This window comes from Bubalus bubalis, chromosome 4 (genome assembly GCF_019923935.1).
Source record: "Bubalus bubalis isolate 160015118507 breed Murrah chromosome 4, NDDB_SH_1, whole genome shotgun sequence".
NCBI classification, from domain to species: domain Eukaryota; kingdom Metazoa; phylum Chordata; class Mammalia; order Artiodactyla; family Bovidae; genus Bubalus; species Bubalus bubalis.
In genome coordinates this window covers 111,118,322-111,133,413 of record NC_059160.1, presented here as the reverse complement: position 1 = coordinate 111,133,413, position 15,092 = coordinate 111,118,322, and the positions used below count along the sequence as shown (strand labels likewise).

Below are 15,092 nucleotides of genomic sequence, written 5' to 3'. Positions count from 1 at the left end.
ATGTAAATGCCCCTGCGTGGTATTACTCAGGTGGTGGACGTTTGGAGGAAGTCTAATGGTCGTCATTCAGAGGAAGAAATGACTGAGTTTAACTGAGTTTAATGAGGAGCGTAAAGGGAATTCTACATTCTTAGTGGAGATTTGTCAGAAACTACAAAAACCAAGATCTGTGCAGGACTTTGACAACTGCTCGCTGTTGCAGTGCTTCAAAGCATGAGCTCAGCACAGAAGAAAAATCATAATTAAAAGGAAAAAAACAGATATATAAAAAGTCACCATATACACCACGGACCAGCGTAGGGGAAACCCTGTCAAAAGCCAGAAACAGGAAATCAAGGGTCATGGGAGCTGTAAACTAAAAATGGAAGTTCACATCCAAGAGCCAGGAAACACAAAGATAATGCTACAAATTGAGAATCGGACAGATAAAACTGCCATGGGGAGAAATAGATTGAAACAAACAGAGAAAACAACAGTTGGAGAGGAAAATTAATAAGTGTAGTCTGCAGCAGCAGCAGTCCGTTGGATCATCAAGGAAAAAATGTCCTGTGGAGAGCTAGACAAGCAAGCAGCTTTGTTTTCACTGTTGTCTACCTGTCACTTTGTATAGTAATGGAATTAATGAACCTGACTCTTTCCTTTCATGACTGGAAAGACTCGAAAGTCCTGCCCTTCTTCGCTCATGCATGGCAACCACACAGTTCTCCTGTCAGTACAATCAAATCTCTCCAAGTTACAGGGCATTCTAAAAATGCAGTGTGTGCTCCTAGAATACTAAACAGGAAGTATGGGGGAGGAAGGGATCCTTCCAAACAGCAGATAATAAAGGCAACGGTCCTTTTGTTTGTTTCTTCTGTTATAAAAGAGCATAGGGAAGCAGGGAACATATCTGCCCATTTAGCTGACATTATTTTATCATAATTGTATTTCATCCTAATAATATTAAACTGCTGAGTAAAGAAACAAATAGACTCTCAACTATTGAATTATCCCAAAGTTAACAACAGGTGCCATGTTCAATTCTTGGAATAGTCTTTTTTCTTGGCCATCTTTGCCAAAGACAGAAAACAGATTAAAGATATGGTTGACCTAATTCAAAGCATCAAAATAAAATCAAATATTAATTGGACTGAAATCCAAGAGATGCTTATTTTGAAGCCCTTACATACCAAGGTCAAGAAGAAAGTTCGCTTTTACTAGGGGAAGAACAATCTGAGACATAATTCTTTATTAGTTTTGAACTTAGAAATCAAAACTCAAGAAAGACATGCTGTAAATGTTACAAGATAAATGGATTTCCCTTTAGCCAGGAAATTGTGTTGTCCACAGCATGACTGAAAAATGTTACGAACTTCCAAGGGCTTCAGCACTGATTAGCTCGTGAATTGCTTTCACATCTGCCAACTTACCTGGCAACCCTCCATGTTTACCAACACACTTCTCCCTGGAGCCAGCAGACAGCAAGCTCCTGAGCTGATTCTGGAGCCTTATCTAAATCCGCTGAAAGTTGTGCAGGGGCCTTATCTCTGCCTAAAGACCCAACATCATTTTCCATGTCAAATTTCAGACAGTCCAATATCATGAAGATATGCATGACTTGGCCTTATCATTGATAGCTGACAATTATTGCAGACATTTTATAAAATTAGTTATTTGATTAATATCTGCACAGATAAAATGGCCTTGAGTCAACTAACTTTTGGTAATGACTGAGCCTTGCTAAAGCAAGAAATATTCATGACCTTAATCAGTTGACAGCAGGGACTGAATTTGTTCAGCAGCACAGTGCATTTTAAATCAATAAATAGAGGTTCTGGTTAAAAAAAAAAAAAAATCAGGTTTTTTTGTAGGTTGTGTAGGTTGTGATTTCCTGTCTATCAAAGCAATGTATTTTACTGAAGTCTTATTTTGTGTTAAGTTTTTTAAGCATATATGAACAAAGAAACTGATTTCCTATTTTATTAAGTTTTAAAGTTTTTAAAAGCAATTTTAAGCTAGTGCTCATTAGACAAGTAGAATAAGATTGCTGTGACCATATAAAATTAGAATCTAACAAAAGGCACCATTTAATTTGGCATTTAACATGCTGATATTGTTCACAATTGCTTCACTTCTATTAATCAAATCTGCCCAACTGGACTGTAAGTTGATTAAGTAAATTATTTCAGACTTCTTCACTGTTCCTCCAATGTGTTGAGAATTACTGCATTGAATAGACATTCAAGTGGATGAATGAATGATTGAGCCTCTCTCTGACGTTATTTTTCACAAAATGCTGCTGCTGCTAAGTCGCTTCAGTCGTGTCCAACTCTGTGAGACCCCATAGATGGTAGCCCACCAGGCTCCCCCATCCCTGGGATTCTCCAGGCAAGAACACTGGAGTGGGTTGCCATTTCCTTCTCCAATGCATGAAAGTGAAAAGTGAAAGTGAAGTCGCTCAGTCATGTCCAACTCTTAGCGACCCCATGGACTGCAGCCTACCAGGCTCCTCCATCCATGGGATTCTCCAGGCAAGAGTACTGGAGTGGGGTGCCATTGCCTTCTCCATTTCACACAATACATCCCCCTCAAAAAGCCACCGTTAGTTGACTCCTGGCTTCCCTGGTGACTCAGATGGTAAAGAATCCACCTGCAAAGTGGGAGACCAAGGTTTGATCCCTGGGCTGGGAAGATCCCCCTGAAGAAGACATGGCAACCCACTCCCGTACTTTTGCCTGGAGAATCCCCATGGACAGAGAAGCCTGGCGGGCTACAGTCCATGGGGTCACAAAGAGTTGGTCTCAACTGAGAGACTAATCACAGCACAGCTGACTCCAGTCAATGACTTGTATAATTTTTACAGCACATTTATACAGACACATTTCCCAGTTTGGTTTTTGTCAGGGGTTCATACTGAAAAGCTAAACAGAACTATGTTATAAGAAATGTGAAATGTGTTCTAACAAAGGCAATTCTGAAGGTTATTTGTGTTTACTTCAAGGAAATGTCTTTCCAGTTACTATGATTTTTAAAAATCTAAACATAGATTTATGTCTGTGTCTTATTGAGAGTTTTGTTTACCAAGATAGTCACTGGGTAAAAAGTTTGATTAAAAGGAGTCTAAAGCTCAAAGGAAAGGAAGGAGAAAAGAACAAAGAGAAGGAGGGAGTCAGATAGGAAGGGAGGGAGTCAGGAAGGGAAAGAGAGAAGGAAAAAACTGGAATTCCCCAAATGCTATTTTCACTGTGTAACATTCACTGTGTAACTCACCTCCCTGATGAAGCCGTCCTTGAACTCTAGGACTTTTATCTTACCCTTCTCTAACCTGCCACCTACAGAGCCCATCTAATGCAGTGAGTTCCTGTGTTTAACTCGTATTGCCTCCTGTCTTGTACAGTTTTTTCCTTGGAGTTAGTTTTCATAAGCTCTTGGAGAAAGGGGCCCATCTTCTCTGTGTTTTGTTTCCCCCACCATTTCCAGCATTGTATAAGCACACCGCAGGTTGCCAAGAAGAAATAAGTGAAATGTTGTGCTCAGTCGTGTCCAACACTTTGTGACCCCATAGACTGTAGCCCACCAGGTTCCTCTGTGCATGGATTTCCCAGCCAAGACCAGTGGAACAAGTTGCCATTCCCTTAGCCCACATCTACACTGGTCAGTCAGTTCAATCACTCAGTCATGTCTGACTCTTTGTGACCCCATGGACTGCAGCATGCCAGGCTTCCCTGTCCATCACCAACTCCCAGAGCTTACTTAAAATCATGTCCATCAAGTCGGTGATGTCATCCAACCATCTCATCCTCTGTTGTCCCCTTCTCTTCCTGCCTTCAATCTTTCCCAGCATCAGGGTCTTTTCCAATGAATCAGTTCTTCCCAACAGGTGGCCAAAGTATTGTATGCATACATTGGTAAGCAGATGGTAGGCATATATTGATATGCAGATTTGGTAGGCAGATTAGTAGGCATACATTGGTAGGCAGTACGCCTACATTGGTAGGAAGATTCTTTTTTACTACTAGCACCAGAAATACAAGGTTAGATGACCAAATAAAGAAAACATTCTCCCTAACTCACTAATCTTGAGTTTTATTCTGATGCTCTAGAATAGGAGTTTTTAATTCAGAGTCCAGTGGTCTTGTTGATCTAGGGAACTGTGATTTCCACAAGGGTACCACACTTCCCCAGTTGTGTGGAAATTTTAAAACATAAATATACATACTTTCCCATCAAGAATTCAAAGCTTTAGCATATGCTAAAAGGAGAATACAACTCAAAGGGGGCTTACAACCACCATTCTAAAGAGTGAAGAAAAATAAGCTTAATACCCAGAAGCCAAAGATGGATGATCTTTGAAGCCATTTCAGGTTATAATGAGAAATTCTTCATTCTGATCTTTGAGTGGTGGGTTTAATCTTAAGTCATATTCTGAATCACTTCATACACTATTTCAAATTTTGCATTTAACATTCTGTCTCCAGAGGTGGTTAATGAGTATATTAATTCACATATTTTCAGAACTTTTTGCCATTTGCATTCTTTAATTTAGGAAAATCTTTAAAATGCAAGGCTTCTTTTTTTGCCAAGTTTTGAAAAATTATCCTTTTATGTTTTTACTAATTACTTATAGTCTAAAAGCAAAGCTTGAAAAATATAGGTTATTTTTCTTGCTGATTAGGAGCAGAGTTATTATTTTTCTATGATATTCTGCATCTTACATCAATATATTATGATATAGAAAGATGGCTTGTATGGGGTAAACCTAGAAGTTGGCAAATTCTTCAATAAATGTTAGAATTAGGTTTTATATAAATGATTCATAAAATGAATTACACAGACCTTAGGGCAGTGGGGAGGCACTCATATGACAAATAGAGATATATGAAAGGTAAAAAATTCTTAAAAATATTGCTGAATTTTTACAGTGGCCATAGCAATGATATCACCTGTGTATCTTGAGGCTCTTGGCTCAAATACCAAGGACTGATGTAAATATATAAGCTTACATTTCCCAGAGAGGAAAATACTGTCCATCTTGTAAAAGAGATAAGTTTTTAAGGTTGTTTCTTAATATGATTAATGGAAATGGAATGGAGAAAAAATGCAGAGCAGCCCTAGAAAGTGAAATCAAGGCAGAAAGACAAAACCAGTTAAGTTTTGCCCTTGATTAAAACTTGAACCCAATGAGCCAATCCACCAAAAGTTTGTCATAGGTGATTGCAGTAGCTAACTAGAAATAAAGGAGAGAATCAGAGCCAAGGGCATGGAATTGAGTAGCTGACCTACAGAAAAAAATGTGGGGGTATGGTGGGCCTCAGGAATTGTCCAGTTCTCTCCTGCTTGAGGTCAAGAATATAGACTGTAGTGACCATTTTTTCTAGTTCAAAATGGGGGAAATAATGTATGTAAATATTTACATGCTGTAGAGGTTTGTTTCTTGTTTTTTTTTTTTTTTTTTTGCTTTTATTTGTTTTTATAACAGATGGAACAAAAGGCAATAAAATTTGAGATTAAAACCTTGGTCTTACACGGAATTATATTCAATATCATGTAATAACCTGTAATGAAAAAGAATTGAAAAAAGATATATATATATACATATAAACATACACACACACATATATATGACTCAATTTGCTGTACACCTGAAACTGACATGATATTGTAAACCAATTATACTTCAATACAGAAAAACTTTAAGAAAAAGAAGGAGCATAGGGATGTGGGTTTCATTAACTGAACACCCTTAGGCAGATAGTACTGAGCACCATTAAGCAGAAAGTACTGAGTCAGGTATTTTAGAGAAGGCAAAAAAATAAATCTCTTTGGCGGTGAGAGCTCAGAATTTAGGAGAGCTTGAGCAGGCCACCTCTCAGCCATAAGGGCCTTCCATGTAAATTAGAAAAACCCCTTTTCACCAACTGCTCATACCATAAGTCTGAGGCACGATGCACGTCTGAGGAGCAGATCTGGGAGCGTAAAGTTGACACACACGGTTGCTATCAGTAATGCTAAAATTTTCTCTTTTATAAATGTACTCTGTGCAATACCCTTTTTCATCTTTGATTTTACCATATATTAAGGAAAAGAATATTTCTTGTTCTATTGAAGAAAAGGATATTTGGAGTATCTACTTTTTTAAAGTGTAGGTCAGATTCCCTTAAGTAATAAGAAATTTATTTAGGGCCAAAACTCTCTGGGGTGGGGGGAATGAGACTTTTCAATTTGAGTGTTACATTTTTATTATAGAAAGAATATTTACTAGTTGAGTTCATCCATAAACGTACCCCTGGAGCTCTAAATCTGTCCACAGGAGTGTGTTAAGCCGTGCAGTTTCCATCTGAAAATGTACTATATTATGTTCTGAGGACTGAACTTAGCAACTTTTAACAACTGGGAAGCCAAAAGTAAGCTTCATGATTACAGAAACCATGTTTACCACTGTATTCCAGACCTGAGAAAAAAGTCTGACACACAGTAGTTCCTCAGTAAGTAATTGTTTGATTAAATAATTACTTTTTGAAACTGCTAACTTCTCATAAAATAACAGCCTCTCTTGATAAGGGAAAATAGTTGTTTGGGGTTTTTTTCTCCACCAGAAGACTTGCTGATGAAAATGTATTTCTAATTGGTTCCAAATTATTTTTATTAAGTTTGAATTAAATATCACTGCTTTGTGTCATGAATAATCTACAAAGAGCTAAGCTTTAAGTCAGCAAGAAATTAATTTCACGTGTAGGAAGGGGTTTTTTAAATATCTTTTACACATTTTTACAGGTTTGTCTTTTTATCTTTGCATCATTCATCTTTTTTATGCCAGTCTAACAGACCACCCAGTGTTTACCACATGGTCCCTATTCCCCACTAGGTGAGAGAGGGGAATTTTAGCAAATATATGCAATATTTGTATTTTAAAATCTGTCAACATTCAGTGAGGCTTGTATTGAGCCTTGGGAAAACAAGTATTATTTAAATGACTAAAGAGGGAAAGAACAGCCATTTTGAAAAAGAATGAATCTGCTTTAGAAAACCATGGGGATAAAATTGAGCAAAGCCCAATAAGTTGTCCAGTCTGATGAGACTACAGGTGGGTATAGAAGAGCAGAGAGAAGGAAAGGTGGACAGATGGGCTGGGCCAAACCACAGAGGACTATAAAAGCTATGCACAAAATAATAGAAAATTATGTATTAGAAAGTTTTGTTCACAAACAAGGTCCTATTGTACAGCACAGGGAACTATATTCAACACCATTTGATAAACCATAATGAAACAGAATATGAAGAATATATATTACATATATGTATAACTGAATCACTGCTGTACAGCAGAAACTAATACAACATTGTAAATCAACTATACTTCAATAAAAAATTTAAAAAGAAAGCTTTGTTTGATAACAATGAACAGATAAAATGGAGAGAAGAGATAACTGAAGGGAAGGGAGATCAGATGGGAGGTAATGTCAGACCTCCCAAGTCAAAATATATGTAAAAAAATAGAATAAAATGCATCCAAATAGAAATGACAAGACTCGCCAATCAGTTGCATAAGGAAGTTAGAATTTCCACATGGTTCCAATATCCAAGAGGCAGGAAATTATAGAAGCACTGACAAAAGCCACAGAGTTTGAGAACTGGTTTGAGAAGATAATAAAAGGTTCATAAGGAACATGTTCTAGGCAGCTGGGAGCACAGCTCTGGAATACAGAAGCAAGCACGTAACTAACCTGAAGTTCAGGCACGGGAAAGGACGCATCAGCAACAGTTGATGCTGTAGGACAGAATCCGTTTTGTTGCTTTTCCAGCTTCTAGAGATCATCTACCTTCCTTGGCTCGTGGTCCTTTCCTCCATCTTCAAAATCAACAGCACAGAATCCTCACATATCTCTGATTCTGAAACTCTTGCCTCCCTTTCCCACTTAGAAGGAGCATAAGTCCATCCAGATAACCCAGGATAATCTCACTATCTCAAGATCACATTTGAAAAGTCCCTTTTTTTTTTTCGGTTGAGTAACACATACAGAGGTTCCAGGGAACAGAATGTGGGCATTGTTGAAGAGTCATTATTCTGGGTACCACAAAGTCTAAACATCAGAAACAGAATTGACTTGGACTAAATTCTTGTGCATCAGTCTACCTTCAGGTTAAATGATATGTGAGATTAATTCATTAACTAGAAGATGAAAATAACATTTTTAATGGAAAGTTTTTCCATTAGTCTATTATATTCTGCTGAAAGGTCCTTAAGTTAAATGTTAAAATTCATGTTGTAAAATTCCATATAAAGATCCTTCATTTCAGTTCAGTTCAGTCGCTCAGTTGTGTCCGACTCTTTGCGACCCCATGAATCGCAGCACACTAGGCCTCCCTGTCCATCACCAACTCCCGGAGTTCACTGAGACTCACGTCCATCGAGTCAGAGATGCCATCCAGCCATCTCCTCCTCTGTCGTCCCCTTCTCCTCCTGCCCCCAATCCCTTCCAGCATCAGAGTCTTTTCCAATGAGTCAATTCTTCGCATGAGGTGGCCAAAGTACTGGAGTTTCAGCTTTAGCATCATTCGCTCCAAAGAAATCCCAGGGCTGATCTCCTTCAGAATGATCTGGTTGGATCTCCTTGCAGTCCAAGGGACTCTCAAGAGTCTTCTCCAAAAGATCTAAAGATCCTTAGGTAGCAATAAAAACAAATTGATAGCTTTCTGCCAGTAGCAATATTTTGATGAGCCTATTTTTGATTAAAACTAGATTTTATATTAAAGAAATTACTCTTGGAAGCATCTTATGCTGTTACTTATTTTGTCCATTTTTTTCAAAAGTAAAATGTCCTATGAAGTAGGCTTCACAGCCAGACAAGCATTTTTCCTTTGTACACATTTATAATATGTGCATTTTAAACTAATAATGATGTAAAACATATTTCAATTTCTCCCACTATTACTTTGCTTAGTAATGAACAAAATTTCTGTGAAGATTATATAATATATGTAAAGCTGTAGCACAGCTGCTGGCCCATAATAAGTAGATCTTCAATAAATTTTTGGTGTAATCCAAAATATATTTCAGGAGATTTGGTCACTAATATTGAAACTTATTTTCATAAATACTACAAAGCAATAATACTGTGGACAGTATTTCTGACTAAACTTATCAAATTCTCAAGGTTTAGTTGCTCTACAAAACAAAAATATTAACATGAAAATTCGATTCCAATAACTTCTTTTAATTTAAATTGGTGTTTTATAATTAACTATTCAGTCCAGTTTTCACACAGGTACATAAAATGATAGCATTAAGGCTTTCTCTTTAATTCTATCTAAAGATGCCAATATAGTGTGAGGAAATTTTTGCTCATTTCATATGTTTAATATAGCATATTCAAAGTTAAAGTTAAGCTATTCAGAAGATCAGCTGAAAGCAACTCTAGAAGACAGCAGCACTATAAGGCACAGAGGTCAAAAACAAAAGGTTTTCAATGGTTATAATTCACCTTCAAGTTACTGTATATCAAACTTCTTCCTGTAATCCTGTTCCTCTCTAACTCTTATAAATAATGTTCCTGGGCTTTCACAGGCTGTTTTCTTTTTGTGAGGTTGTCAAATGATCTCTGTCTTGCCTTGGGTAATTTAAGAGAGTTTTATGTAGCTCTCTGAGAGACTATCATACAAGTCCGACTAAGAGGATAATTTACGAGGTTCAAAATGAAGGGTCATTATTAATACTGTCTTGCCTGTAATGAATACATAGGCTCGCTCATTCATGCATGGCAAGGTTTTAACTAGATCAAAAGACTTACAGGCTTTTAAATGAAGTACTGTGAATGATATCATTGGTTACCTAAGCTTGCTTTATGTTTTTTTAAAAATATGATTGCTTAATGAGATTAGAAAACTCTAAAAAAATATGTCTTACAACAAACTATGAAAAATTCTTAGAGAGATGGGAATACCAGACCACCTGACCTGCCTCTTGAGAAACCTATATGCAGGTCAGGAAGCAACAGTTAGAACTGGACATGGAACAACAGACTGGTTCCAAATAGGAAAAGGAGTACATCAAGGATGTATACTGTCACCCTGCTTATTTAACTCATATGCAGCATTTCATGAGAAATGCTGGGCTGGATGAAGCTGGAATCAAGATTGCTGGTAAAAATATCAATAACCTCAGATATGCTGATGACACCACCCTTATGGCAGAAAGGGAAGAACTAAAAAGCCTCTTGATGAAAGCAAAAGAGGAGAGTGAAGAAGGTTGCTTAAAACTCAACATTCAGAAAACTAAGATCATGGCATCCCATCATTCATGGCAAATAGATGGGGAAACAATGGAAACAGTGACAGACTTTATTTTGGGGGGCTCCAAAATCACTGCAGATAGTGACTGCAGCCATGAAATTAAAAGACACATTCTTCTTGGAAGAAAAGTTATGACCAACTTAGCATATTAAAAGCAGAGACATTACTTTGCCAACAAAGGTCCATCTAGTCAAAGCTATGGTTTTTCCAGTAGTCATGTACAGATGCGAGAGTTGAACTATAAAGAAAGCTGAGTGTGAAAGAATTGGTGCTTTTGAATTGTGGTGTTGGAGAAGATTCTTGAGGGTTCCTTGGACTGCAAGGAGTCCAACCAGTCCATCCTAAAGGAAATGAGTTCTGAATATTCATTGGAAAGACTGATGCTGAAGCTGAAACTCCAATAGTTTGGCCGCCTGATGTGAAGAGCTGACTCATTGGAAAAGACCCTGATGCTGGGAAAGATTGAAGGTGGGAGGTAAAGGGGATGACCAAGGATGAGATGGTTGGATGGCATCACTGACTCAATGAACATGAGTTTGAGTAAACTCCAGGAGTTGGTGATGGACAGAGAGCCTGGTGTGCTGCAGTCCAGCTGGACACGACTGAGCAACTGAACTGAAGGGCTCATCTGTAACTTTCACACAAATCTTTCTTTGGCTGAAAAGACAATTTCACCAGTTATGGTTTTAGACATCCATAGGGTATAACATCTAGTCGTCTTTCATAAGCTAGAATAATATGCAGAGTAAGTCTTTTCCACTATGAAGCTAAGTGCAAAAGGAGCCAAGTGAGTGAATTTTCTCAGTTTTGAAGAGAAGTTAATTTTTAAGTGTTTTTACATTATCAGAGTACTCCTGACTTGTGTTCAACAATCATTAATACTAATGATGTTTATGTAGCTAGAAGAAAATAGCACTTTTCCTTACCATTTCAGTACCCAATGTCTTTTTTTTATTACAACGGACAAATCTAATTACTACTTCTTCTGATTAATCTCAATGGATAAATAATTACTTTCTAGGCAAACTGAAATCCTCCATGTTTCCATGAGAACTGATTTTTTATAAGCACATATGCAGGGGAAAACAAATGAGAAAATAGAGCTACTTTTAGTAGTTGGGCAACTTGTAATAGAAAAAAATGTTTGAGTATCTTTATTTCTATATGCTTTATTAAATAGATCCTGTAAATCTGAAGTCTATGCTCTTATCTAAAAAAATCTCTCTTCCTCTCTCATTTTCTTACCTAAAGCCTGTCAGCTGTGACCCCCTTTTTCATACATGCATGTTTTATGTTCCCACATGTATTCTGAGCTCTGTCACCCACAATACTTAGCCTCATGCCTTGAATTAAAAAAAATAGCTAATATTCATTGAATTTTTGCTACGTGCTGGATGCCATTCTAAGACTATTAGTCTATTAACTCAGCCTTGAAAGGAGATGAAATGGGTACCATTATTATCTTCACATTATAGACAGGGAAACAGAAATCCATAACAGTTAAACAGTCTGGCCAGGCACACAGCCTGTAAGCAGCCAAGCCTGAATCTAAGCCTGGCTTTATAAGCACTGCCCTGCTTCCAGAGACCCTGTATGGGTAAATCTGCCCATGATCTACTTTCAGAGCACCAAGTCCTTCTTCCTAACCTTCGCTACTCTTAGGATTTTACTTTTGCTTTTCTGTTTTTTTGTATTATTATTAATGTCTACATCTTCCACTGTGCCCAGAACATGTTACTAGAACCTGTAGTATTTAATAGATAAGTAACAACAGCAGCTAATATTTATTAAGTTTTTGCTATGTGCCAAGCACTACCTCTTATTTTAATCTTCAGAAAGACTATCAGTTGTCTGTTTTATACATGAAACCAATCATATATATATGTCTATCCCAACCTTCCAGTTCCCCCCACCTCTCCCCTTTCCCCCTTGGCATCCATACATTTGTTCTCGACATCTGTTTCTCTATTTCTGCTTTCCAAAAAAGATCATTTATACCATTTTCTATCTTTCACATATTTGCATTAATATAGAATATTTGCTTTTCTCTTTTACTTCACTCTGTATGACACTCTCCAGCTCCATCCACATGTCTACAAAGGACCCAATTAAATTCCTTTTTATGGTTGAGTACTATTCCATTGTTTATATGTACCGGGTCTTAGAGATGAAGACACTGAGACAGAGAGACGTTAGGAACTTGCCCAAGGTCACACAACTAGTAAGTCAGGGAGCCAGGGTTTAAATTCAAAGGCCAAACTCCAGAGATACGCTCTGAAAAAATGAAGGAATGGATCAATAAAAATCCAGCCTGGAGGGGCAGGGAAAGCTGTAGAGAGGAGATGACGTCTGACATGCCTGGAAGAGTGAGGAGGAAAAGATAGATACACCATAGGCAGAGGAAACACAGATAAAGCAACGTGCGGCAGTGTGCCTGGAGCTCACTAAATACAAATGGGTGAGTGAGTAGCTGTACAGCAAGTGAATTTAAAGGTCTTGCATATGTAAATGCTTTATTATTAATAGTCTCTGTACATTTTTTTTTTCTTTCAGTGCCACCATGGGCCTTAATTGCCATAGCCATAGTTGCGGTCCTTTTAGTCCTGACCTGCTGCTTTTGTATCTGTAAGAAATGCTTATTCAAAAAGAAAAACAAGAAGAAGGGAAAGGAAAAGGGAGGGAAGAATGCCATTAACATGAAAGATGTGAAAGACTTGGGGAAGACCATGAAAGATCAGGTAACGTATTCATTCCATATTTCTTCCTATATTATTTTATTAAAAATTTAAGAATAGACAGTTTATTATTTCATGCCAAATGAAGACATTAACAATATCCAGACACTTGCCAGTGTGGTAGAAATGTTTTGCAATCCTTTTAGTCATTGCTCAACATCCAAAGTACAATGGAAACAAGCGGCAGTTTTCCAATCTTCTAAGCATATACAGTTCTACCCTACTTGAAAGTCATTTGTTCTTCTCAGTCTGTGGAATTATCTAGGCAATAATACTAAAGTGGGTAGCCATTCCCTTCTCCAGGGGAATCTTCCTGACCCAGGAATTGAACCTCCATCTCCTGCATTGAAGGCAGATTTTTTACCACCTGAGCCACCAGGGAAGTGGGTTCAATCCCTGGGTTGGGAAGATCCCAACCCACTCCAGTATTCTTGCCTGGGAAAAGCCCATGATCAGAGGAGCCTGGTAGACTACAGTCCATGGGGTCGCTAGAGTCAGAGATAACTTTGGAACTAAACCACCAAACCACCACCACCAGGCATATAAACCAAGAAAGGGCATCCATGACCGTAAGGCCATCTTGATAGGCCCGGCATACTGAAATGATACCTAAACATTTTTATTACATCTGTTTAACCCATTATAAGTGGGTCTAGATTTTGAGAAACAGAATAGAGTATCTGTTCTCTCTCTTGGGCAGGATATCTTTTTAACATTATCATGGTTCATAATCACCATTAAATACTGAGTCTTACAGCTATTTGTCACACATGATGAAAGCTACCATCCCTATGCAGTCATCCAGCTCAGTGATAAGTGCTTTAGGAACAATGAATTATACAAGAGAAGGAAGAGAATGATGAATTGGATCTAAAGAACAGGGTAGAATTTTAAGGCAAAACCCTTATTTTAACTCCACTTAAGGAGAGTTAGAGCCATAATGCAGGTTATAAAATCCATCTGCCTGAGTTATCTTCCCAAGGCTAAGGACTGCTCCTTGACACCAGCGGTCCCCAGCCTTTCTGGCACCAGGGGACAGTTTTGTGGAAGACAGTTTTTCTATGGATAGGGATGAGGAGGGTTCAGGCAGTACTGTGAGCCATGTGGAGCAGCAGATGAAACTTTGCTCAGTAGCCACTCACCTCCTGCTCTGTGGTCCGGTCGGTGGCCCAGGGTTGGGGACCACTGCTTTATACCATTGTCTATTTTTCCTAGACCAGATGATTTGGTTGAGAATAAAGTCTACTATTAATAGTTATAATAATTAAATGCCCCTTCACTTCTCTTTTGGAATCATATTCATTTTGGAATATTTCTAAAGAACACTTATTTCATATAAAAAGTAAATGTAAAGATTTTTCAAAGATAATACTTTGAGTTACCACTGTTTCCCTTCAAATAAATCAAAATTTCTATTTATTCCCTAATAGCAACATATATAGGTAGTTTTATAAATTCTCCTTATAGTCTTCCTATTAATTATACTCTTAAATATGTGTATCCCCTTAAGAATAATTTAGTTAAGGAGGGCCTTTATAGTACACTTTCATAGTTCTCCACACAGTCAGGACACTAATCCGTCTCCCCAGCTTGAGTTTTAAACACTTTTCTCAAAGACACAGTAATGTCTCTTGAAAACGATTTCACAAAGGCTCATTTTCGAACTTTTGCTTGGTTTCAGAGCTATAGAACGAACACAATACTTGCATTCCCATTCAGAGAGCTTCATTCTGAACTCAGTATCAAAGGTTACGTTTTTCTCAAAGTTCCTAACCACAGCCAGAGGAGCCCAGGCACCAATGTTCAACCACAGATGTCTAAGAAGGATTTTTCTTTTTGGCTAATTTGTTACATAGAAGCTGAAGTTTTAAATCATGTCTTGCTTATTTCATCATTTTGTGTAACCAGCAGGACTTGATAGATTTCTTTAGACAACATATTTGGGAGATGAAATGTAGTAAAAATCTAGATGGACATGGATGGTCTGAGTAATTTGTATGTGGATTTCATCTGTATCTATGAAACAAACTGGAAATATAATACTATCATTTTCATATCTTCAATAAAATTCAAATGTGGTTTTCATGT

General features: G+C 37.6%; 1 protein-coding gene and 1 long non-coding RNA gene across 4 annotated transcripts in view; one reads left to right on the top strand and one right to left on the bottom strand.

Moving 5' to 3' along the window:
• Positions 1–15,092, bottom strand: part of LOC123465700 — a 289,227-nt gene that overhangs the window by 53,871 nt on the left and 220,264 nt on the right. The window contains exon 8 of the long non-coding RNA XR_006640972.1: positions 7,704–7,828. This is a non-coding gene — a long non-coding RNA (uncharacterized LOC123465700). The remainder of the gene's footprint in view (positions 1–7,703; positions 7,829–15,092) is intronic.
• SYT1 (synaptotagmin 1) overlaps positions 1–15,092 on the top strand; it is a 622,866-nt gene that overhangs the window by 431,825 nt on the left and 175,949 nt on the right. For all 3 annotated transcript variants that reach the window (XM_025284418.2, XM_025284414.2, XM_025284415.2), the window contains one exon: positions 12,823–13,007. In XM_025284418.2, the coding sequence (XP_025140203.1) occupies positions 12,823–13,007 (185 nt within the window). The remainder of the gene's footprint in view (positions 1–12,822; positions 13,008–15,092) is intronic.